At 37.9% G+C, this 26,867-nt stretch overlaps 1 protein-coding gene across 4 annotated transcripts in view; it reads right to left on the reverse strand.

The window, feature by feature from the left end:
- THADA (THADA armadillo repeat containing) overlaps positions 1-26,867 on the reverse strand; it is a 325,833-nt gene that overhangs the window by 249,934 nt on the left and 49,032 nt on the right. For 3 of the 4 annotated variants that reach the window (XM_042932128.1, XM_042932131.1, XM_042932130.1), the window contains 3 exons: positions 25,922-26,083; positions 24,279-24,436; positions 14,662-14,771 (listed from right to left, as the gene is read on the reverse strand). In XM_042932128.1, coding sequence (XP_042788062.1) covers positions 14,662-14,771; positions 24,279-24,436; positions 25,922-26,083 — 430 coding nt within the window. The remainder of the gene's footprint in view (positions 1-14,661; positions 14,772-24,278; positions 24,437-25,921; positions 26,084-26,867) is intronic. The other variant, XM_042932129.1, reaches the window with a different exon arrangement.

The raw sequence follows: 26,867 nt of genomic DNA on the forward strand, positions 1-26,867 counted from the left end.
CATGTAATAGCTGTGTGATCCATGGCAAAATATGAAACCTCCCCATTTCTAACTTTTCTGTAAAATGAAAAGTGTTGGGAGGATTAAACAAGTTTGTTTTGGTGAAGTGTTTAACACATTCTGAACAGGTTGTTTTCTAAAATTATCATCTATTATTACTATGAGAAAAGCAAGCTTTATTTTTTAAAAATTTTTTTTAACATTTATTTATTTTTGAGACAGAGAGAGACAGAGCATGAGCAGGGGAGGGTCAGAGAGAGAGGGAGACACAGAATCCGAAACAGGCTCCAGGCTCTGAGCTGTCAGCCCAGAGCCCGATGCGGGGCTCGAACTCACAGACCGCGAGATCATGACCTGAGCCGAAGTCGGACGCCCAACCGACTGAGCCACCCAGGCGCCCCGAGAAAAGCAAGCTTTAAAGAGCTTCAATATAACTGATAGAGATGGAACAGCTGGTTTACATTTTGACAAGCCACATCCCCAATATATATTAATAATAACCAAAATATGCAATAGAACCCCAAAACCAACTGAGCTCAAAAACAAGATAATTATCTGGGTAAAACAGAATAGAAATGCAAAGCAGCAAGAATGCTGACACCAGAGATCTGGTGGATTACAGGTCCAGAAACAGCAGTGATGGCCAGGAACTAGTTCCTGGGGGATAACTCATCTCACTCCCAGGAAATGGGAAATTTCAGGGGCTTCCTCTCCCATGAAGGGAAGTTGGAAAAGGGCTACTGCCAGAGCTCCAGTAGTAGGAAAAGCTGTGGGCCCAGAGAAACCTCGAACCAGGCTGACTTCTAGCTTGGTGACAAGATCTGTAATATTCCCAGTATTACTTTGGGTGGAAGACCTAAAATGCCACTATCTAATCTAATTCCTCTGATAGAGAGGAATGGGCCAAAGGAGAATAAAAAGATAAACCAAAAAGACTCCCAATCATATAGTCAGCAAATCAAAATTCAAAACACAGCCATAAGTTTTACATTAAGAAAAACTATCTTAAAAAACAATAATTTGAGCATAAATTCATTCCACATGAAACAATTTTATGGAGCAGTCTGACAAAGACCTTAAAATAACTGTTTAGAATACTCAAGAGATTAGGAATAACTTCTATTTTAAAAAGAGCAAGGGGAGCCTGGGTGGCTCAGTTGGTTAAGCGTCTGACTTCAGCTCAGGTCATGATCTCATGGTTTGTGAGTTTCAGCCCCGTGTTGGGCTCTGCGCTGACAGCTCAGAGCCTGGAGCCTGCTTCGGATTCTGTGTCTACCTCTTTCTCTGCTCCTCCCCCACTCACACTCTGTCTCTCTTTCTCTCAAAAATAAATAAACGTTAAAAAAAAAATTTAATGTACTTTCAAAATTAAAAAAAAAAAAAGATGAATTCTAGAGAATTAGTGACTCAGACGACAGTTTTCTGGTAAAGGTACCCAAAACAGTACAGAGAAAGAAGACAAAAACACCAAATATAGATGTGCACAAATGTACCTGTTTGTATACATACATATAGACAATAGCTTGAGAGAAACCAATATATTCTAAGAGGGGTTACAGAAAGCAGGAATAAAATAACTAGGAGAAAAATACTCAAAGAAATATCTAGAAAATTTCCAAAACTGAAAAAAGTCACAAGGCCTCAGATTCAAAGTATATTCCAAGTATCTACTCCAGGTAAATAAACCCATACCTAGGCATATCACAGTAAAATTGCGATTAAGAGAAAACCTTAAAAGCCACAGGAGAAGAAAGAAAAAATAAGATGCCTACAAAGGAAACCAATTACACCAAAGATAAGTTTCTCACTGGCAATAATAAAAGACACAGATTTTTAAAGCACTGAGGGAAAATAGCTGTTAACCAGAATTCTATACCCAGTTAAACTATACTCAAAAGTGGAGGTAGATAAAGACAATTTGAGACAAACAGTAAGACGGCCTCCCAGAGACCATTATGAAAAGAAATTCTGAAGAACATGCCTCTGCAAAGTTAAGTAGACTCAGAGCAGTCTCAATGTGGTATCTACTAGACATCTCAAACTTAACATACACCAAACTAAATTGCTGATCACCCTCTAAAAATCTATTCTGCCCATATGTAGCATATGATGTAGCATATGAATGATACATATTAGGCCAAATATTTTGTTTTTTTTTCTTTTTTTTTTTTTTTTCAATATATGAAATTTATTGTCAAATTGGTTTCCATACAACACCCAGTGCTCATCCCAAAAGGTGCCCTCCTCAATACCCATCACCCACCCTCCCCTCCCTCCCACCCCCGGCCAAATATTTTGGAATCATCTTTTTTCTTAAACATCAAATCCAATCGGTCAATATCTCCTTTCTGTTCTTCCTTCAAATTACATCCAAATTCAGACCACTCTTTACTATCTCCACTACTCTTCAAGCCATCATCATCTCTTTCTTGAATTATAATCATATTGTGATTTCCTAACTGCTCTCTCTGCTTTGACTATTATAGTCTATTCTCAACACAGCAGTCAAAAAAATCCTTTTAAGAGACCACACCATAATACTCTTCTGTTCACAAACCCTCCAATGGTTCCCCATTTTATTCAGAATAAAAGCCAAAGTCCTTACTATATCTAATACTATCTAGTCCTCATTACCTCTCTGATCCTATCTTCTACAACTTTTTTCCTTATTCCACTCCCATCACAAATGGTTTACCTGCTGTGGCTTGAATACTGACCCTAGTCCATGCCTCTCAAGACTTTGGCACCCGACCTTCTCTCTACCTGGAACAATCTTCCTCCAGTTACACAACTGTTGATTATAGTGTTCACTATACTTACCAATATGTACAAATTTTTAATGCTAATTTTTAAAAATCAGGTTTAAAAAAGAGAGAAATTAGATTATTTCCCCAACGTTATAAAGCTTGTGAGTGACAGAGAGAGGATTAAAATGTAGATTGACACCAAAGACCTTGCTTAATGAAAAGGCATTACTTCAAGGTGCCTGTCCTAGATTCTGTTCCACATTTGGCTCAATCTGCTCATGACAGATATTCTATCAACTCTCTATTCTTTGCTTCTGCGGATTTCGTTTATTCATTTGGAAAAAAGACCTATCAGGTATCTAGTAGTCTGCTCGGCACTATGCTGTGCCTTAGGAAGGGGAGAGTAGAATAAGAATACCAAATTACACATAATTCAGAAAGCAAGTTCCTGTGGCTTTAGAATGTATTACCACAGTATATGAAGTTTAAGAAATTTACCTTCCTAATCATATTTTATTGTTATCCTTCAGATTGATTTCAATCCCTGTACATATACCATCAGAGTGGGGGTTAGAATAGTTTTTAAACAAACTGAGTGACATGGATGGAAAACTAGCTGGAGAATTAAAATATCCTGCAGAAAAACCACTCAGTGGTTAACCTACTTGTAACTGACTTGACGTGAACTGTGTCTCACTCATTTGGAAGTATTCCAATTCTCTTGGACAACTGGGAACATTTATGTCTGTTAATAAACTTTCCAATGTTAACTCATAGCTGGCCTAAAGAAATTATTCCACCTGCACACACAAAGCAACTAATTTCACATTTTAAATGCAAAGTACATTTAAATTCAATACATGAAGCAAAATTCCAGAAAATTATCAAGATTCCATTGCCAGGAAACTAATTATGTGTAAAGGTTAAGCTTTTTGCCAATATCTTCATTTCCCAAATAATAATTTATTTACCAAGCTATTATCACTAAAGGCACTAAAAGGAAGAAAATCCTTTCCTTTTCCCATAAACAGAAAATTTCACTTTGCCAGGTGTCAGAGTGACTCCAAACGAAAATTCATTCAACTAAGTAAGTTAATGGCTTGTGAAAAATGAGTATGAATAAAAACAAAGCTATTTATTACACTAATTGTTAATAAATTTTTCCCCTACCATGGTTCCTTGTTTCACTTTCCTTATGTTTCATTTGCTAATAATTTAAATAATTCTAAATAATGCAAAGAAAAAAGGAGCTTGTTTTGGGGATCAAACCAGAATTTGTCCCCAATCCTGATACAAAGCCAATGATGTGTGTTTACTCAAGCTCACCATTATCAATCATCACCATCATCATCTGAGTGTAAACAGCAATAAGCCATAATTTCAAAAAATAACAAACTCTTAATCTGACTATTCAGAATAATACACTTAGAACCTTAAAACAGTGTATATCACATCAAAGTAAACGATAAAGAGGCAACCAAGTGGGGAATAAATTGGTATTGGTCTGATACCCAAAACAAAGACAAACACTTTGATTCCTACAGATGAAAACAGAGGAAATTGAAAAAAACATGTACCTAGTTACATTAAAGCAAACAAACAGACTGAGGCTTTCAGGGCAAGTAGAAGGAGGATAACCTGATAATTTTAGAATCATCTCCAAACCTCTACCATATTAATGTTGTTAAGAGGAACTTTCTCACTAACCTAAGTCCAAAGTTTTGTAAAGCAAACTTTTAGCTGCCTAAAACATAAAAAACCAAGTCAGACTTTAAACTAAAGTGGGGGCTCTACACCCTTATACTTGGGGGCAGCATACCCACTAGGTTTAGAAGAGAAAAATTATCCATAATGTAAAAAGAGGTATTTGCTTTCACAAGCTACATGCTTTGAATCAATATTCCATGCACTAGCCTAAAATCATCTACCGATGATACTGAACAAATGGATCTAAGATTCCAAGGACAGGTAAGAACAGAGTCAGGCGGAAGCTAAAAACAGCTTGGAGAGACATAGTACACTTTCTGGGAATGAAAACTTTATCTCCATTTATTTTACACATCCATGTGGTTTCTCAGATGTCATCTAGCTCCCCTGCCTGCCCTCTTCCGTGCAACTCCATAACACATACGTATGTACTTTCTTTGTTGATGGTCTTAAAGCTAACATCCATACATATTAATGTTTGTACAATTCTCAAGATACCTTCTATTTTTATATCCATTTGGTTGGGAACTTTCAGGGAAAAAAAAAAAATCAAAAGAGGACACAAAGTCCAAAGTCCGTATCCTGACTCACAAAGTCCTACATATTTGAACAACCTCATTCAGCTTCATCTTAATACCATTCTGCTCTTTAATACACCATGGGCTTTTACATTAGCTGTTCCCGTTGTTTAAAAAATTCTTCCTTCAGAAAGCTGCTGTTTCTTGCCATTCAAGCCTTGGCTTATGTTAGCATTAAGAGGAAAGAGAGGGGCGCACGGGTGGCTCAGTCGGTTGAGTGTCCAACTTCAGCTGGGGTCATGATCTGGCGGTTCATGGGTTAGAGCCCTGCATCTGGCTCTATGCTGACAGCCTGGAACCTGCTCCAGATTCTGTGTCTCCCTCTCTCTCTCTGATCTTCCCCCGCTCACTCTTCTCTCTCTCTCTCTCTCTCTCTCTCTCTCTCTCTCTCTCTCTCAGCAATAAACACGCCCTTTAATATATAAACTCCATGATACCAGGGACATTTTCTGTCCTATCCACTTCTCTATTCCCAGCACCTGTAACAGGGCCTGACATCCAATCAGGAACTCAACAAATACCTGTTGAATAAATGAGTGACCCATAACTTAGAAATTCCTTTAAGAGTGCCATTCTAAAAACCTAGGTTGACAAAGAAAGAGTGGTATGGTAACTGGAAAAGAAAGTACAAACAGAAGTGCTTTCCAAACACCAGAGGTGCCACCATTAGAACCAGCAGATGCCGTTAATTATTCTTCCCATCACCTGGGATAGACAGCTCAGTTAAAGGAAACTTTTCTTTCTTTTTTAAATGTTTTTTATTTATTTTTGAGAGAAAGAGAAAGAGACACAGCATGAGCAGGGGAGGGGCAGAGAAAGAGGGAGACACAGAATCTGAAACAGGCTCCAGGCTCTGAGCTGTCAGAGCCCAACATGGGGCTTAAACTCATGAACCGCGAGATCATGACCTGAGCTGAAGTTGGACACTTAACCAACTGAGCCACCCTAAAGGAACATTTTTTTGGCCTTTCATTTCTGCCTTGTAATTTATGTTTACGTCTCTAATCCCAAAGATTAAAATGCTGGGCTGCAAGTTCTTCTAAGAACAAAAACCATGTCTTATCCATATTTTTTCTGTGATGCCTATCACAATTTCTTATATATAATAGGTGATCGAAACTTTTGTTAAACTGCTAATCTCTGAAGCAGTATGAATTTCCAAAAATATTTGGATTCTAGTGCCAGCTTGTTCACTAACTAGATGCGTGGCTATGAACAAATCGCTTGATTTCTTAGTAGATAAGAATGAAAAGGAGATAATTACAAGATTGCTTTGAAATTCAATGAGATATTATTATCTGGGTTACTAATACAAATAAAGAAAGCAATGACCCTAAATTATATAAGTCTCCAAAGCTCCTGATGAAAATGTCCCCCAAAACACTGAGTCCCTCATGGCCTTAGTTCTTTGCTCAGGTTCTCACATGTCCCTCTTAGTTCTACAGAGTTAAGTGTTTCAAATTTGGATCCTAGTAACTGCCTCTAGGTTCACTGCAATTCTGGACTACCACATCATATTCTCAATGGTCAAACACAGCGTTTCCTAACACAGCATGTGGCATACAGGAGATGTTCAAGAAATCTTTTATTGAATGATTAAACAAGGACAACTAGGGTTGGTGCCAGGGGATGCACACTAGTTGCGGCTTTAGTTAGGCAAATAAATGGGAAAAACAAAAACAAAAACCAGGTGCAGAAAAGGAGGGCTAGAACTTTAAGGTTTCTCCATGGTGAAGCCACCATGGTGCCTATAAAAACACAATAGCCTAATCTAGAGCTCTGACTGGTCAATGAACCTTCTGTCTACTCCCCAACAAGGAAAGATTACTTTATAAGGAAGTGATTTCAAAACTCCAGAGTTGCTGGTCCTTAGCGATAATGAAGGGATTGAAAGGTAAAAATGGAACCAGGCAAGGCTCCCAAGAACAATGCAACAACTCTGGTTGTTTGTTTTGGTTCTTCATCACACAATCCAGGGGCAGCAAGGAAAAGGGAAAGGTTCCTGAGTGAAGCAGTCCTTGGTTCTCTGGGCCATCTCTCCGCAGTCACCAACCACAGCCGTGGAGAACGCCAAACCTGATTTTGGTAGCAAGCGCCTCTCCACAAAAAGAGGAGACATCCTCTCTGTCTGAAGGATCATTTGTTTTATTTCACTCCCATGTCAGCTTAATACAAAATACACAGTGTCTTTAGTCTTGAGTACATCATACAAATTGTAACTTTCTTACAAAGGATTCCAGGTTCTTCATAAGAAACTCTCCTTAAATGTTATTAATCCACAAAATACTCCTAAGAGATCAGTTTACCAGTTCTAAAGGAAGTTTATTAAAAATGATCCAACTTCCCTCAATCTTTCATGGCCCAAATACCCAGACTTTCCCAATCAGGAACTAGAAAGCAGCACTGTACAATGAGTAGGACGCTCAGAGCTGCAAACAGGCCTCAGAAAGCGGTACCCTCTCACTTTCTCAGAGAGCACACAGCACCCAGAGAGGTTAAATGGCTTTCCTCTTGTCAACAAGGCTGGTAGGGAGAACTCAGCTCTAATTCATACCTCAGTATTCTCTTCTCTAAACACTGAGAGAGGGACACCTGGGAGCTCAATCAGTTGAGCATTCGACTTCAGCTCAGGTCAAAATCTCCCAGTTCGTGAGTTTGACCTCCACGTCAAGCTTTGTGCTTTGGATTCTGTGTCTCCCTCTCGCTGCCCGTCCCCTGCTCGTGCTGTCTCTCTCTCAAAAATAAATAAACATTAAAAAAAAATTTTTTTTTTAATAAACACTGAGGGAGATGGTGGTTGAGGGTGTGGGGTGGGAGGAATCAGACCATTCTGATTCTCCTGTTCAACACAGTCAGGAAAAAAAAAAAAAAAAAAAAAAGAGGAAGAAAAAAGAAAAAGGCTGACAGTTGGGGTGTGGGAGAGTTGTTTTTCGTTTTTCCTATGCTAAGTGCTATGGCCTCAATCTCTACTACAGAAATAAATAGGGCAGGCTATAGCTGGTGTTTAGGCCTTTGTGTTGTCTTGAGCAAATCACTGGAGCAAATTATTGTTCCATAAGCAGATTAATCCAATTTCTACCCACAAAGCTATCTCACTCATAGTGGATAAGTATTCTAAGATAAGCATAAAACCCGCAGACTGAAATCAAATTACATTTGCTGTATACTCAACTAATTGGTCATTAGACTATTTTGTGCCAGTAAATCAGGTTCCCTGACTACAAAGTGGCTTTCCAATGGCTTAATCCATCCACCTAAGTATGGTAACACAGAGCTATTTTTGTTAAGTTCTGATTAGTTTTATTACTACTGTTAATTCAGAAATGTTACCTTCATTTCCTCAAACTCTTTCAGTATGGTCATTTTTCCTAACTTAGAGATTTTTCCCAATTTCCAATTATTTCATAAGCTAAATTCTCCACTCCATTCGTTCTTTGGTCAAATATTATGTTTATGATCTCAAGGTTCACGTTTATTATTTCCATTAAACTAAATAAGGACAGATGTGCAGGAAGGCTGCGTGCATGTGCATGCACATTTTAAAAAGGTAACATAACCCTGAAGCATGGAGAAATTTTAAGCCTGAAAAATGATTTGTCCAAATGAGATCCAGTGAGAAAGCTACATATCAACAGAAGTCATCTGAACCTCCCTCACCACCATCAAATATAGTTGAGGTTTACTGCAGACTAAAACATCAGGGGGCTATTTTGAGCCTGAGCTGCAGGCACAGGCAATAAGGACAATGACCAAATCTAAATTGAGTTACCAATAAGAAGGCCATAGGGAAAGAGCAAGATACAGGGGATTAAAAAAAGTGCTTAGAAGTGCAGATCAGATTGTCAGTTCTCTTAATATTTAATATAACCATTCCCTGAGATCAAGGAGAAAAAATTAATAATAAAAACCTTGGGACTTCACTAACAGACCTGAGATAGAGGTTACTCATTGAGAACAAGAATCCTCTGTTATGTCGAAATGACTCAATACCATTATGAGAACTTTAAAAACAAGTATCAACGTTCTAGAAAGAAGGTAATATCTGACTCACCTATGGAGTGGGCTTAAAAATGAAAATTCAGGGGCCAAAAACCAAAGACACCAAGATTTAGAATTTAAATATTAAAACATCTCAGTTTTCAACAAATCCTTTCAATTCACTACATAAATGGGAAGTTTAAAGAATTTTAAAGAATTATGAAGAATAAATATGGCTTCCCAGAGTGATTATTGCTTTGTTATTCTTTATATAATTATTAATGTTTTAAATAAAATTCATAGGACACTCAGAAATTTAAAAAACGGTCTTATTTAGGGATGCCTGGGTGGCTTAGTTGGTTAGGTGTCTGGCTCTTGATTTCAGCTCAGGTCATGATCTCATGGTTCATGAGATGAGCCCCATGTCAGTCTCTGTGCTGACACCGTGGAGCCTGCTTGGGATTCTTTCTCTGCCCCTCCCTAACTCACATGCATGTGCACGTTCTCTCTCTCTCTCTCGCTCTATCTTAAACTAAATAAACATTTTTAAAAAGGGTCTTATTTAGACACATTTGCCAAAGCAGATGTAAATAAAGGTTTAGACATGACTTTATATTACTTCATCAGGAGTTAAATGACTTTTTCACCAAATCTAATACATTACAGTCTCCATTTGTTTCTTGCTCAATCTCATATTCTTTAGAGACTTGGTCTTTCATTCTGCAGCAAATTATTTTTTCATTACTATAATTCAGATGTTCATAAGAAGTTTTCTGCTGAATTTAAATTGTAGTAGCTACAGGGGTGCCTGGGGTGGCTCAGTCAATTGAGCATCCAACTTTGGTTCAGGTAACGATCTCACAGTTCATGAGTTTGAGCTCCACGTCGGGCTCTGTGCTGACAGCTCGGAGACTGGAGCCTGCTTCGGATTCTGTGTCTCCCTCTCTCTCTGTTCCTCCCCCACTCACACTTTGTCTCTCTCTCTCTCTCTCAAAAATAAAGATTAAAAAGAAAATTTAATTGTAGTAGCTATAATTAACTGATGAAAGTTTAAGTACATATTTAAATTACTTCTGTCTACTATCATTGTTGATGTCCATGAATTAGAACTAGCATTTTTATGACAAAAACTGCTAAATGTCGGCAGTTCATTTTTTCAGGCCAATAACTGAAAATGATTGCAATTATTGCAATAAATAGCTGTAGGCTAAGCTATATTTCAACAAGCAAAGCAATTCAAATATGTGTAGAATAAGACAATATCAAGTATTCACAAAACACTCTTCTACATTTAGAATTGTGGTCAACAATTTAGTCCCTTTACAGTTAGGATTAATTCATGATCGTACAAGTGAAAGCTAGAGTCCCTGGCCTAACACCCTAGTTTAAGATTCTGTTCATTTTCACTGAAACAACAACTTTAAATACTAAAGCCATAGAGGGTAAACAAGCAAACATAAATTTCACCAGAAACTTGAGAGTTATGACTTTAATGCACTTAACCACTTCAATCAAATGCTTACACTGGTTTTTGAAGAAGAGTATGCATATTTCATCAAATTCTAAATAGAGAGCACCATATAAGAAAAGCAGAATCTAGAAAATTAACTCAACATGTTGTTTGTATGTGTGTGTGTATGTATGTGCGTGCAAATGTTGCTTTCAAAAAATTCCCAGAGAAAAAGAATAGCATCTCCCAATCCTATTTATTCTTAGATGATTGTTTAATAGTGAAGTCAGTTTACATTTGAAGACGTTTTGAATAATCCTGTTAAAAACCAATTCAAACAATGTGGCTCATGTTTAACTCCAGTTATTTATCCATCAATCTCTTTAAGTGTTTCCTTCCCTAACACAGCTGTAGTTCAAGAGGTGGCCAGCAGTTGGCCTCCATTTCATGAAAATCCAGCAGTGGATTTTCATGAAAGCCCAGATTTCTTTTTGCAAACTTTTTAACAGTTATATGAAAAATAACTTTTTCATAACTTAAGAGCTTATAAAAAGCTTTTAAAAGGATCCAAAAGAAACACATTTTCTCTTAAAAATCAAAACCAAACAAAAGGAAGCCACACACATTGTTAAGACGTTCTTGCAAAACATTCTGTTCGGCAGATCAGAAATGTCTCCAAAGGGACCAAGAACCACTTAGTTTGGAATTCAACAGTTGAGAACTCAGAACAGGCTGGTTAAAAGCCAGTAGTGACAGCCATGAGGAGATCTTTAAAGCAGATTAGGAGTGGCTGAGACACCAGGCACTGGGCCTTGCCTGCTCTTCCTGTTCCATTTATTTCGAATGCCTTCAAATGTACCATTCAACCACCCAGTACAGTACCACTGTTCAAAAGCCTCTGTCCTTGGTCCTCTGCTCTCTTCTCCTTTTATGCTCTCCCCTAAAGACTGCAATCTTACTAACTATAATGTTTATGGTGATAACTGCTAAGCCTACATCTGTGTGTTGTATCCCCCAAACTTAACCCCCTATCTCCCAGCTCTGACTTAAATATTTCCACCAGGATATGCCATCACCAGCTCACATACAACACATACAAAACAAATTTATTCATCTTTTTAAAAATGTTTATTTATTTGAGAGAGAGAGAGAGAGAGAGAGAGAGAGAGAAGGAGAGAGCACATGAGTGGGGGAAGGACAAGGAGAAGGAGAGAAAGAGAGAAAGAGAGAGAGAGAGAGAGAGAGAGAGAATCCCAAGTAGGCTCCATGCTGTCAGCACAGAGCCCAAAGCGGGGCTTGATCTCATGAACTGTGAGATCATGATCTGAGCCGAAATCAAGAGTCGGACACCTAACTGACTGAGCCACCTAGGCGCCCCTGTTCATCTTTATCAAACTAATTCCTTCTTTCAGTTTCTCTGCCTCTGTTAACATCAGTCCCATTGTTCACCAAGAATTAAACCACTGGAACAATCATGGACTTCTGGTGCCCTCCATCACTCACGTTCACTTGGTTCATGTGGTTCAGATCACATTTTTCAAAGATGGCCACTGCAATATCCCACATATATTTCTATAATATGATCTCGCCACTTCACCGTTAAACAAAAAGTAGAGTCTAATTCCTCTCTTCTTGAATCTGGACTATCCTGAAGACTCACTTATAACCAAAAGAATGTGACTGAAGCAGGGCTATGAGACTTCTGAGGCTAGGTCAGAAATGACCATGCAGCTCCTGCATGGTTCTCTCGGGACTCTTTCTGGGGAAGCCAGCTGCCATACATGAAAGTCAACTACCTTAAGAATGCCATGCTGAGAGACCACATGTAGTCCCAACCTGGCCCAATCTTCCAGCTGTCCCACCAAGGTAACATAAATAAATAACATGAATAAAGCTGTCCTGGATCCTCCTGATCAGTTCATCTGCCAGTTCAATGCCACCAACGAAGTCAGTAAACATGCTGAGAAGAATCACCCAGCAGAGCCTTGCCGTAACCCTTGACCCATAAAATCATGAAATATGTAGATATATTATGCAAATATAATAAAATCCACAGCTCCCTTCTAAGCATTCAATACATCATGTGTGGAGTTGTTATGAAGTGGGGCTGAATGCTAACTGACATGCCATCTCTTTCCCTCCATTCCCAGGGCCATCATCACAGAGGAAGCTCTCATCACCTTAGATCTAGATCATTATAACTGGTTCTGGGCTCTCTTCACTGTAATCTGTCATTACAGATCTATCTAATCTAACAGTTCCAACTGGAAAACCACTTTTACACACCAACACCACCATCAACCTCAATCTCATTGATGTTTTCCATTTGTGGAAAGTTTTATAATGCAAACTTGATCCGCACGACAATAGCCAGAGATACATCAATAGGGCGAATATTCTTTTTGTTACTTTAGAGATGAAGGGATCAGAGCTAAAGAGATTAACTTTTGTACAATCTCACTGCCAATAAATGGAATGGATACAAACAGAACTGAGAGCCTATGTCAAAGTTTACTGCTATTTCTCTGTTCTGTGATGCCTCCTATAGTCTATTTCAGATTAAAAAAAAAAAAAATTCAATGCCTTTCTCCATCCCTACCGCAGCAAACCTACTTTCTAAATATCTGTAATACGGTCTCAATCTACCCAGGGGTACAGTATTGCCTGCTAACACCACTACCACTACAATAAGAATGGCCTGTTTATTCACCTACCAATATGTCGTGCTGATTATAGCCTCTGAACATCTGCTCATAAAGTTTCCTCCTCTCTCCTGCTATCTACTTAAACTTCCCTCATGTGTTAGCAGAAAATCTACTTCCTCCATTAAGTCCTAGCAGCCTATTGCTGTTACTTTCTCTCTGCAAGTCCTACATCATTTGTAAATTTGACCCACATTTCGACAATTACACTGGATTGTTGGTCTTGTTCAAGTGTGTTGGCCTCACTTTCCAAGCAGGTATTCAGCTAACACACATCCATACATAAAGCGATGTTAGGTGCTTACAGCCAGTGTCTGTTCTGACCAGTCAGTACCCATGAAATACCCTCTGTTAAATATCTTACGTTTCATCCCTGCTTATTTCGTAAACAATAAGCTCTTTAAGAACAGGACCCTTGTCTTATAAAGAAGTATTATAGCCTCCAGACCAAACACACTACTAAGCACACAACTAGTGTTCAGTATGCATTTGATAATGATTTGAAGGAAGTGAAGTGTGTTATCAGAAAAAATACCCCTAAAGTCATGTCTACACCAGAAAGAAAGAGTTGAAAAGATAATAAAATATTTTCAAGATCAGCATTTTAATGTCAGGGCCATTCTATAACATATCGTTTAAAGATATTCTGTGCAGCCCATAACTGCAAAATGTTCTCTAAATGTTTTTACCAGGAGTGTGAAAAAAAAAAAAGTTTCAAAAATATTCAAGGAGTAGATGTCTTACCAGCCCAAAATAAAATGTTTGCTGAGGCTACAAGACTGGCAGAACTCTGCTTCATTTCAAAAAGTTTCCAGGCAATGGAAATGTTTTCCTGGAAAATACTACCTTTTATTTAGAGAACACTTGCCATGAACACTTAGTCATTAAGTAATTTAAGGTTTCCTCACAAGTTCTTTAGAGGAAATCTATTATATGAATGAATGAAATTATCAGCACCTATAATGTCAAAAAAACACATTTGGCTAAATACATGAAATCTACCTACGTATTTTTCCAGGTAAGGGGGAAAAATATTTGATACTTTTTGGTCTATTTACTCTTCTTTAAAATTTTTCTATAAGATAAAATTATAAAGGAAAACACAAAATCCGTAAGTGTTTCTCTGTCTGTAATATACACAAATCCAAAAAACTGGAAGCTTATTTTATTCCAAATGCCAGGTAATTTTCAAACAGACAAAACAGTCATTTCATTCAATGAAAAGAAATGGTAACTTCAAAGCTATTTTTAGCAAAATCTCTTGAGTTTGCTTCAAATCACCTTTCAATGGGAGAGCAACTTGGTTTGGACATTTCACTCAATCATCTGCAGTAAAGCACACAATGAAACCTAAGAAAACAATTTCTTCCAAAAGTTTGAAGCCAACTAAGTCTTATTCTTTTAAACATCAAAAGACACAAGTAAATTTTAACTCGAGCACATGGTTTGTACCTTTAGTCTTTTAAAAATGTACACAAAAGGATATTTGTTTTGTTTACCTGTTTAGTATTTCAGTGAGTTTCACAAAGCCAGTGTAAGCCAGTTCAAATGCTCCTCTGTGCCTGGACTGTAAGAGGTGTTGTTTAAAGTAATCTCCTATTTCTTTTACCTTTAAAACAAAATGAAAAATAAATGTCTGATTTATATGTATATTTACAGATATATTTATGTCAGTAATATCATTTAGAACTCAGGACTAGTTCTCTATCCATTTAGCACTTACTCTGTGACAAGTAGTATTTTAAGTGTTTTTATAACAGCACATTTAATCTTTACAGTAATTCCATGAAATAAGTACTATTATTATCTCCACTTTTCATTGGGGAGGGGGCCCAGAAAGGCCAAGTAACTTATTCAAGGTCACACAGCAAGTAAGTAGTAGAGCCAGTACATAAAGCCAGGCAGTCTGGCTCCAGTTGGCTGTCTTTAACTGTTACACTAGAACTGCCTCCCTCTGCCAACTGCACAGACCTCACTGTGTTCTCTGTTAGCTCCTATCACTCAACACCAATAGCAAAGCACACAAGGCGACAACCCTCACACACCTATGGCTAGGTGTGGTTAAAATATACATAACACAAAATTTAACATTTTAACCATCTTTTAAAATGTTTTTAATGTTTATTTTTGAGAGAGAGAGAGACAGGGCATGAGCAAGTGGAGGGGCAGAGAGAGAGATGGAGACAGAATCCGAAGCAGGCTCTAGGTTCTGAGCTGTCAGCACAGAGCCCAATGTAGGACTCGAATCCACAAACCACGAGATCATGACCTGAGCCGAGGTCGGACGCTTAACCAAGCCACCCAGGCACCCTCATTTTAACCATGTTTAAGTGTACAGTTCTGTAACAGTACATTCACACTGTTATGCAACCATCAGCACCATCCATCTATAGAACTTTTTCATCTTCCCCAACTGAGACTCCAATCCATTAAACAATAACTTCCAAAAATTACCTTTAGAGATATACACTTGTTAATGGCAATGCAAGATTTGTGCTACCTAATCACTTTTCTACATGTTGCAAGTTTAGACAAATAACAAATATGGCAATTTATTTTAAAGAAGACATGATTAATGATGTCTTTAGTTGTTGATGAGGTTTTGTACAGAATTAACTATTAAATGGGCTAATTGTACTTTTATGCCAGTAAGATTTGGCGGCTACAGACTTTAGAAAAATCCAAATTTTGTATAAAGCTCAGGACCAAAATTGTAACTGGCTCTCTCTTTTTTCTTTTTTTTTTAAATTTATCTGGAGTCGGGGAGAGGGGTAGAGAGAGAGGGAGACAGAGAATCCCAAGAAGGCTCCACGCAGCTACCATCCAGAGTCTAACGTGGGACTCAAACCCACAAAACTGTTGAGATCGTGACCTGAGCCAAAATCAAGAGTCGGACACTCAACTGACTGAGCCCCCAGGTGCCCCTGTAATTGGCTCTCTTGATCCAAGACTCCCCAGCAGATCACAGTATGGTGAGAAGGCAAGATGTCCCAAGATAGTTCAGATATGCTTACCTAGAAACACTTTCTACCTCTGCACAATGACTAGGTTAGTGCCCTGAACACATTAGAGATAACAAACAGTGCAAGGTGTAGTTAAACATGTGTGTAGTTAAACATGTCTCAGTTTCCTCATCTACAAACCGGGGACAGCAGTAGCACTTGCCTCAAAATTATATATTAAAATGAATTAATAAACTTACAAGTCCAGAACAGGACCATAACTTATAATCTAATTCAGTTCTGGGTTTCCAAATAGAGGAAAAGTAAAGACATTACTCCATACTCAAAATATACCTGATTATAGAGAGGCAACAAGCAATACATTTAGAGAAGTAAGAATCAGATATAAAACAACAAAGAACCAGAAAAGCAATTAATAATAGTAATTTAAAAAGTCTAACATTTTAATATCCCAAAGAATGAGAGGTCATGTTTTTCAGCTCAAGTTTTCAGGCAAAGATCTGATGATACTCCTACTTTTTAATATATATTTTTTAAGACCCACATACTGCTAGTTATCAAAAGCCACAGTCAAGGTAAGCTTTGTCATTTTCTCTTCAATACGGTAATTTCAGAGCATATTTTCATCAGAATTATCAAGCCTTAAATCTGAATTTAACCCCCAAGATAGATCTGAAGCTCAGTAATCCTACAAAATGGGGACCAGAAGAAATTCCAGTTAGCTATGTTGTTATGGCTATTGTTTCTATTATTAGAGAAATAAAAGAAGATGTCTAAGAAGGTGTTTTAAGCCATGGAAAACAAAAACAGGAAGTCATAAAGTTGAGGTCTAAGCTCCTTAACTTTTTTTTCTAAAATGTTACAGATAGTAAAACATACTTCAGGAAAAGACAAATGTTAACTATTAAAGTGCTATTCTGTGAACTTACAGTGGTTCACCATCTAGTTCTTAAGCAAAGATTTTCTTTTCATTACTTCCTTTATCCTAACTCTTTTTAAAGGGGCCTAAACCAAAAAGCATATAATAAAATCAAAGACCTCAGAAGCGTGACCAGTGGACGTTCTTCTCAAGGGTGGACCTTGATTTTAGGTAATCCTGGCCTCAGGAAACAGAATGAGGTTCTCAGAACACAACTGAGAAGTAGACAGTTTTTCCTCATTTTATACTGAACATAATCTCCCACCAAACCCACCTACGTAATACTGCGAATTTGCGCCTTTGAAGAGAATATGCAATGTATGTTAATTAGACAGTAAATATTTCTGGAGCACCAGTAAATATTTCTGGAGCACCCAGCCAAATGCTTAGTAGCTTAGTGCTAGGGTAGATGGGGAAGAACAAAACAAGACATCTGTCCTCAAGAGGCTTTCAGTTCAGAGAAAAACACTATGCTGAGTGGTACCCATTAGACGCCTAACAACTCCAAGAAATGAAAGATCCTTCTGCTCTGGAATAAATTATTGCAAGAAGCTTTGTGTTCAGACCTTGAACCACATATACTTGGGTGGATCAAAATGGAAGAGGGTAAGTAACATGAGAAGAGGCTGGGTGGCTAGAAGGAATGAATAAACATTTATTAAATACCTGCTACCTGCCAGACACTTTACTGGATCTTCCTATATGAAGGAACACAGATTATGTAAGAGAAGGTTAGGAGACCTGGCTGAATGACCTTAAGGTTCCATTCTAGGAAACAGAGAAAGATAAGGTTGCAAATTGGGGATGAACCCCATTACCAAGGGTTGAAAGAGTCAGCAGGGCAGTGTGGTCTCTGAGCAGCTGGACAGGAAAAAGGGCCATGCTCACACCTCCCACTGGATAATCAGATGACAGGCACAGATCTGACCCTAACAACTTAGAAAATTAATGACAACAGTCAGAATCAAATAGATTTTTGGGGCGCCTGGGTGGCTCAGTGGGTTAACCGTCTGACTTGGCTCAGGTCATGATCTCACGGTTCGTGAGTTCGAGCCCCGCATCTGGCTCTGTGCTGACAGCTTAGAGCCTGGATGGAGCCTGCTTTGGATTCTGTGTCTCCCTCCCTCTCTGCTCCTCCCCCAGTCAGTTCTGTCTCTCAAAAATAAATAAACATTAAAAAAATCTTAAAAAAAAAAAAATAGAATTTTTAAATGTATCTTAAAAATGAAAAAGCCTTCTGAAAACTCCAACCCAACTGCCTTTTTATTAGATGCGACTGAGGTCCTATCTAAAGTTGACAAAAACATGGATGATTTCTTCACAAAATATTTCTTAATGAATAACATACATCTCAAGATTTCTGAAAGAGAATTAAGGTATAAATGCAAAAAAAAAAAAAAGGGGGAGGTGGGGCACTGATTTCTATTCTTAAATTCTAGTGACTATCTTTTTAAGTTTAGCAGATCCTGGTTCTAAATTTTCATAAAACCTATTTGTATAGGTCAATTAACACGCTTTCTGGATTTACAGGGTGTAAATTTCCACAGGGGAAAACAGCTACATGCCATGTCTCTAGGCATCTATAATTTACCATTAGGCTAATTAGAGGAGCTAAATGTACAATCAAGAGTCTAAAACCCATACAGGACAAATTTAAATACATTTTTAAATATCTGTCCTTTGTCTATAGAGAGAAATACGGCTGAAAAATCAAGGCTAATTCCATTCATTTTAAAGTAGATAAACCAAAAGGGATTTAAGTGTTGGTGGAACATTTCTACAAAAAGCATATGTGGTGGTTAAGCTCTGATACTCTGATATAGTGGGAGGTCTGGGTTCAGGAACCCTACTCAGCCTCCTTACTAACATAAGCTAATTCAGCTGACATTATTTTATTATATTATTTATATGTGAAATGGAGATAAAACTAGAACCTACTTCATAGGATTGTTCTAAGAAATAAGTAAAATTACACATAAGCATTGTGCAGAGTACCTGTCAGAGTAGCAAACACTAAGTGTCCGTTTTGTTTTTATTTTGTATCACCAAGTAGTGAGACTTAATCCCTTAATTTAAATTATGACTTTAGGACACAGCCACTTCTTATTACCTTAGGAATGTCACTAATTCCTCTTTGGTTAAATAGAACGGTTTGTAAAAGTTTATACCACAGAGGTTAATTAATGTTTTAAACTGTACGTTCTCTACTATAGGGATTTCTTACTAAAACCGGGGATTCTTCAAAGCCCAAATGTTGCTCTCCTACATAATAACAACAAAGATTATATTTTTCTGGTATTTAGACATCTTCTTAGCAGTTTATTCTTTGCTTTCTAGCAAATTCCTAACCACGTGCCATTTTAACTGGTGTCCTTTAGTCTAACTTTCTACAAACGTTTATCTTGTATCTCCCATTACATTTCTAAGCCCTTCGAGGTCAGAGAACCACATATTACATTTCTTTATGTTCCCACAACACCCTTGTCGTATGGCAGTCAACAAACAGGTGACTTAAGAGATGTGTTTAATTCCATTTCACAGCTTAAAAATGGTAACCTGAATTCGGTACAATTCAATGCATACTTATTCATAATTTCTAAAAAACAAACCCTGGCAAAATACAAAAGGCAATTTCTTTACGACTTACAAATGCCAATAAACCTAGATCTCCTGTTGCAGACCATTACAGAAAATCTAAAACGGTAACCAAGACACTGAGAAAACGTGTAAACCCAATTAGCCATGAGCATCATAAAAATGACAACAGAATCTAAAGTAGGAATTTTAAAAAAATAGCTGATTTCTAATCGGTAATGATTTTCATTCACGTGAGTTCTAGGGCAATAATTAGTAGGAAGGGGAAAACAAATATGAAAATTTTACCCCAAAGCTTTTTTTTAGGAATATTAGGGGAAATACATAAACATATGAATTGATACTCCGGATACAGGGAGCTGTTTACAAAAAATCAGTAGACGCTGGGTATCCAATATTCCTTGGAGAAAGGACCAACGAAATGTATCAAGAAAAAGCTCTGCCTCAGCAAAACATCCAGCTTGAAACCTAGACACACACCAGCCAGGAAGTTGTGAGATAAGGTTGAGCGTACTGCCCGCTCTTTAAGGGGCTCGACTTACATCCCTCAAAGTTGGTTTTATCTCTGCCCCTCGCACAGGAACATTCTGAAAGAACCTTTCATTAGGTGATTACCTTGCAGGAGGAAAGTCAGACATGCCTCTGAATGAACACATTTTCCTCTTGCCGAAGCCGTGGAGGACACACTGCTTCACAAGAAGTGATTTAGGGAAATGAATCATTTGCTGAAAAGTTCAGTAGCAAGTTGCCTTACTGTCCTGTTGCTTGTAAATGTCTGGCTGGGCATGGGAAGTAGGGAAAATTAAATTTAAAGAAAAATTAAACGAGCAGCTAAGAATAAAGGCAGCACTGTGCCGTGTCCGAACACAGGCTGGAAAGGAGAACTGGGTTCTGGTCCTGCAACTGCCACAAACCAGCTTTGTGATCTTGGGCAAACCAGGTGACATCCAACGGCTTCAGTTTCCCCTTGTATGAGAAGGCTAGATCATATAAGAAGGCTAGATCATATCATCCCTGTGATCCTTCCAGCTCTCAGTCTGTGAACACAGCTCTGAAAACTGAGTCACGAACAGGCACCAGACCTTCTTGTACAGCAGCAAATTGTAATCTTCAAATTGTATCTCACTGCCGGTCAGCTGGCTAGAAACCACCCCCTCGTGTATGCAGGATTTAAGTGGTCATCCCTTCAACAAACGGCCCTAAAACCAGGATGGGATTAAAGGAATCAGGCTACAAATTTGAGACATCAAATTTTAAATTAGAATAGAACCATACTATTTTCAAGAGTGAAGGGTGAATTGAGAGTAAAAGAAGCATCGGGCTGAGCGTCAATATTTTAGGTCGTATGGAAAAGCCTCCATCCACTGAGAGAAAAGTAGAACACAGTTATTATTATTCTTGGGAATAAGAAATACACGTCCCATATTCCTCCCACAAGTGACTTCTGCCTACAAGTCACTTCACTGCTTCTGTCTGTGCAAGTCTATTATGGATACCCTCACCTCAGGTACTGACTCTTAAATTCTTAGTTTTGCTGCTAGGTGCACAAAAGATGTAGTGTCATAAGGGTGACTGTGCCCTGGGGAGGAAAGTGGACTTCAGGCAAGGCTCAGCCACTTCAATATAAATTATATCCTGTCATGTATATACTTTTTAACTCTTAAAGGTTTTAAGTACATGGAAATATTTTTATTTAAAAGAATTTCATGGAGCAAAATTCTATGTCTAAAAGTAGGAATCTTCTAAGCAATATGAATAACACTAATTTCTTGATGACTTTGATTTTCACTGACTAAAGACTCCTAAATGGAGGCATTTCTTTAAAGACAGCATGATTAAGAATAAAGTCTTCCACAGGCAGCATGGTTTCAAGGTCAGAACAGTGCTATCATGTACATTCTTGATTGCTCATTCAGTTGTTAGTTTCCTCTCAAACCAAAAATGTGACATCATCATGTGAACAGCGACGTGGAAAAATGGCTGAATCTCATTAGGAAAGAAATTCGTAGTTTACAGAAAAACAAGATTCTATTTTGTATTCAAGAAAACAGCCATTAGAAGAATCCTTTGCTTTATGGGAACCTCTCTGCTATTGTTGCTATTGTTGTTGTTGTTTTGTCTTTTTTTTTTCTTTTTTACAAACATCTCTTTTAGTTTATATTAATTCTCAGTCCCAACACCGTTATCCCACGTAAATTAAATTCAAACCATTTGGGTGCTATGTAAAAAGTGTCAAGGACACACGGTTTTCACAGAAAGCTTTCAGGTCTTTCTCAACTATAGTGAAAGCAAAATATGCTTCCCTTAATTTTTTTAAGTGTAGTTATTTATTTTGGGGAGGGGAAGGGGAGAGAGAGGCAGGGAGGGGCACGAGGGGGGGGGAAGAGAGAGAGAGGGGGAGAGAGAGAGAGAGAGAGAGAGAGAGAGAGAGAGAGAATCCCAAGCAGGCTTTGAACTGGCAGTGCAGAGTCTGACACAGGGCCCAAACTCAAAAACTGGGAAATCATGTCCTGAGTTGAAATCAAGAGTTGGATGCTTAACCAACTGAGCCACCCAGGCTCCCCTAATTTTTCTTAAACGCTATGCAACAAACCCCAAAAAACTAGACGTTTTAACTTGTCCTTGAAAAGAGGAGTTGAACAGGGAAGAGACTCTTGTACATGTTTACTTCTTAGTAAGACGGTACACATCAGTGAAGTAATCATTAATCATAGCTGGATTCCCCCGCGAAGGTGTTGGCATTGGCACTGCAGCTGGTCACCAGCAATGACTGCAAGTAACTCTAGAACACTGACGCCTATTTGATTTGGAGGAGAATAAGGAACACAATGACGCTGGCAGTGTACTGTTCTCCTCCACCATTCTCCGCCTCAGGGCCTTGCAACATCACAGGACCAGCTGTTAACCAGATGCAAGCACATGGCCACGGAGAGTGTGTGAATAAAAATATTAGCATTATTTCCATGGAACTAGTCACATGGTTATTACAGAAAAAATCAGCATTTAGTGTACTATGATATTTGTTTTGTTCTTAAATGTAACACCCTAGGGGAAAAATTACCTTACTTGATAAAGGGTACAAATGAAAGTACGTGTTATATATCTTTGCTGGAAAACGGTGGGAAATAGATTTGCTGAAACCATATGGAAAGGAAGAGAGAATCAATTAAAAACAGAAATCTAATAAATCTAAAATATTTCCAAATGAAATGCTTGTGGTAAGCTAATTTCTTGTAAACATTGCACTCAAGTCACTTGAATAGTCCCAGATGGTGACCTGACTTTGTGGTCTTAAAATAAAAGTCAGCCAAAAAACCAAAGTGACTACAATTTTATTATCAATGTAGTAGGAAGCAAGAGATCCATAAGTAACCAATATAGCACTTTTTTTTCCTTTCCAAATTTTTTTTTAAGTTTATTTATTTATTTTGAGAGAGAGAGAGAGAGAGAGAGAGGGAGGGAGAGAGGGAGTGAGTGAGTGGGGTAGGGGCAGAGAGAGACAGACAGACAGAAAGAATCCCAAGCAGGCTCCAGGCTAACAGCGAACCGAACTATGAGCTCATGACCTGAGCCAAAATCAAGAGTCAGACACTCAATCAACTGAGCCACCCAGGTGCACCATTTTCCTTTAAGAAGTTTAAGAGGTTTGGGGCGCCTGGGTGGCTCAGTTAGTTGAGCGTCCGGCTTCAGTTCAGATCATGGTCTCACAGTTCGTCGGTTCAAGGCCCACGTCGGGCTCTGTGTTGACAGCTTAGAGCCTGGAGCCTGCTTCAGATGCTGTGTCTCCCTCTCTCTCTCTGTCCCTCCCCCGCTCGCACTGTCTGTCTCTCTCTCAAAAATAAGTAAACATTAAAAAAAAAAAAATTTAAGGGGTGCGTGGTTGGCTCAGTCGGTTGAGCATCTGACTTTGGCACAGGTCATGATCTCACAGTTCATGAGTTCGAGCCCCACGTCAGGCTCTGTGCTGACAGTGCAGAGCCTGGAACCTGCTTTGGATTCTGTGTCTCCCTCTCTCTCTGCCCCTCCCCCCCTTCATGCTCTGTCTGTTTCAAAAAAATAAACATTTAAAAAAAAATTTTTTTTAATTTAAGAAATGTAAGAGGTTTGTGGAGTTTTGCTAAATAGACAATTTCATTTAAATTTACAATTTAAATTTGGGGCTCCTGGGTGGCACAGTCGGTTAAGCATCCGACTTGGATTAAGGTCATGATCTCACAGTCTATGAGTGCGAGCCCCGCTTACAGTACAGAGCCTGGAGCCTGCCTCAGATTCTGTCTCCCTCTCTCGCTGCCCCTCCCCTGCTCATGCTCTGTCTCTCTCTCTCTCTCTCTCATAAATAAACATTAAATGTTTTTTTTTAATTTACAATTTAAATTTCTATATGGTAAATGGAGAAATAAAAATTAAAATGATAATCTTGAAGACAGAAGGTAAAATCGACAGTTCTTTATAACTTAGAAAAATAAAAATTTCTAAAACTGCCATCGTTTGGAAATGTACTCCAAGGCCTAATTTCTATACTCCCATGAATTTTCTTCAGTTGACATCTGTATGATTTTATTCAAGAAAAATTCAAAACTCATTTGTTTTCGAGTTATGGGACCAGAAATTATACCAGGTGGAATAAACATATACCTACCTGCTCCACTGTCAATAATCCGCTGGGGGGTTCTGGCGTGGACTGCATGGGGAGAAGCTGGCACAGCGTGCCTAAAAGTAAGGCAACTTCCTTCATACTTCGCCAACAACACACCAGCACCATCTGAGCAGTTACATCGCATGTTTTTCTTTCTTTACCTTAAAAAAAAAAAACAATCTCTTGCAACATTAGACACTTGATTACTCACATCCCAGGTTTCTTAGAATAAGATTATTCATAATTTCCCCAAGAATAATCTGCTTGAACAAATCAATTCTTATATTTATTCATGAGAAAACAACTAACATTTGTTGAGCATGTGCTCTCAGTAGGAATCATGCTAAGCATTTTTTAATATAGTTTGTTTTCAAAATAAATTTTGAAATAAAACACAACACCATTTCAAAACTTAAGTCTAACTTTCAGAAATTAATGAAACAAACTCTCTCTGCCTCGTGGTCATCCATAAATTGACCATAATAAATATACTTCATTATTCATCTTGGTGAGGGTGGCTGTTATATCAGTAAAGGGGCAAGATAAAACTTTTAAAATCAAAGGAAAATACAAATTCTCTTTCAAAACATATTTAAATTCCATGGCCCATAAGTAATAATTATGCTTACTCTTTTTTTCTCACTTTAAGAATATTTTAGTACTGACATTAAAAAAAAAAAACCCAAGACAATTTAAAAGGCAAGGTAACAAAGCAATATTTATAATGTAACTCCATTTGTGTGTGTTTTTTTTTTTTTACCCCATTTGTGTTTTTTAAAAGCCCGCTAAACTCAAAGAGAAAATGTACATACACATCAATACATAGAATAGATCTAAAAGCACATACATTAAAAAGAAAAGAAGTGGGATGGGGAAGAAATAACAAATTTTAATTTCTTTTTTTTTTGTTTTTGTTTTTTAAGGTAAAATGTAAACACTGAATTGAAATTTTAATTAAAGCTTTAATTTGTTTTTAATTAAAATATACCTCTCTATTGCTTGAAACTATTACAATAAGCATATATTTAGATGTTATAGTGTGTAATTTAAAAAAATAAAAACACGAAGAAATTTTGTTAAGTCAATATCTCCATCTAGTGGACAATGTAGGATATGTAATAAATCACAAGGATATTACTAGTGATGACTTTTTATAACACTATAGAAAATGACACAGTAACAACTAATGAGAAAACAAGCAGTAAGAACACAACTTCTGGACGCTTGATACAACAGAGCAGCTCACACTTTACTGAGTAATAAGGCTGATTTCCCTTAAAAGGCTGCCTGGTTGTAAGGACTCTCACTGAAGACAATGAACCACACGGAGGGGAGGAGCCAACTGCTACCCAAACCCAAGTTCACAGGGCACCACTGCTCTTACACAACCTGGCTGTCAAGACAGCTGTTAGCACTAAAAAGCTTTCTGTTGGAGCACCTTCTATGCCGCACTGGGATGCACCATTTTCTGGTAAAAGTCTTAGAAACTCATTCCTCAAACTAAATCATTGATAAGCTCAAAGGCTTTATTTTCTAGAAATGCTCTGCAAACATCTGCAGCCTGATTTACTATATAAAAAGAGCATTTTGTACATTTTGTCACTAAAACACCGATTACAATATTACAATATTGATTTTATACATGCTACCTTTGATCTCTGCAGAAGCACCAATATCCAGCACACTGGCATTCAAGTCCGCCAAATCAAAACTATCACGTTCTTTCAGTATTTTGGCTTGATTGAAGTAGTCATTAGTATCTCGTGGCTGAATCTCACTCAGAATCATCTGTAAGCGGCTTGCTGACTCTGAGGAAAAAAAATGGGAGTGCACAAACTCCAGTTCCGAATCCCTTGCAGATTTCCCTTGGGGGTATTTGCCTTCCCAAATTTTGTAATTTTTTTTTTTAACGTTTATTTATTTTTGAGACAGAGAGAGACAGAGCATGAACAGGGGAGGGGCAGAGAGAGAGGGAGACACAGAATCTGAAGCAGGCTCCAGGTTCTGAGCTGTCAGCACAGAGCCCGACGCGTGGCTCGAACTCACGGACCGTGAGATCATGACCTGAGCCGAAGTCAGACGCTTAACCTACTAAGCCACCCAGGTGCCCCTGTAATTTTTAATACTTAATAATCAGCTCTATTAGAAGGGACACATGGGGTAGATAATGTGAAAATTATTTATGTAAGGTCTTCATGACACTTGAGTATGCTTTTAAAATACGACAAAAATTTTAAATTGGTTGAAGACAGGACAAAACAATACAACAGAAACTCTCCATAGGACAAAGGCCACCATCTCATTTACGTTGCTTTTCTTAGTGTTGTCTAAGAATCTCCAAGACGGTGCTCAATCATGTGAAAAAAGAGCACCAAAGTGCAATTTTGTTTTAAGAGGTAAGAAACCACAACGACAAAAACAATTCTTAATATAATATTGTATTGTCAACCATGCTTCAATTAGAAATAAAGAAAAAAACGCTTTTATAGCCCAGAAAGATTATAAAGACTCTATATTTGACTTTGGAATACATTACACAATATACTGCTTTCTAAGTATGATTTACAATCCTAGTATTATATTGAACTTCAT

The sequence above is a fragment of the Panthera leo genome, chromosome A3, assembly GCF_018350215.1.
Source record: "Panthera leo isolate Ple1 chromosome A3, P.leo_Ple1_pat1.1, whole genome shotgun sequence".
Lineage (NCBI taxonomy): Eukaryota > Metazoa > Chordata > Mammalia > Carnivora > Felidae > Panthera > Panthera leo.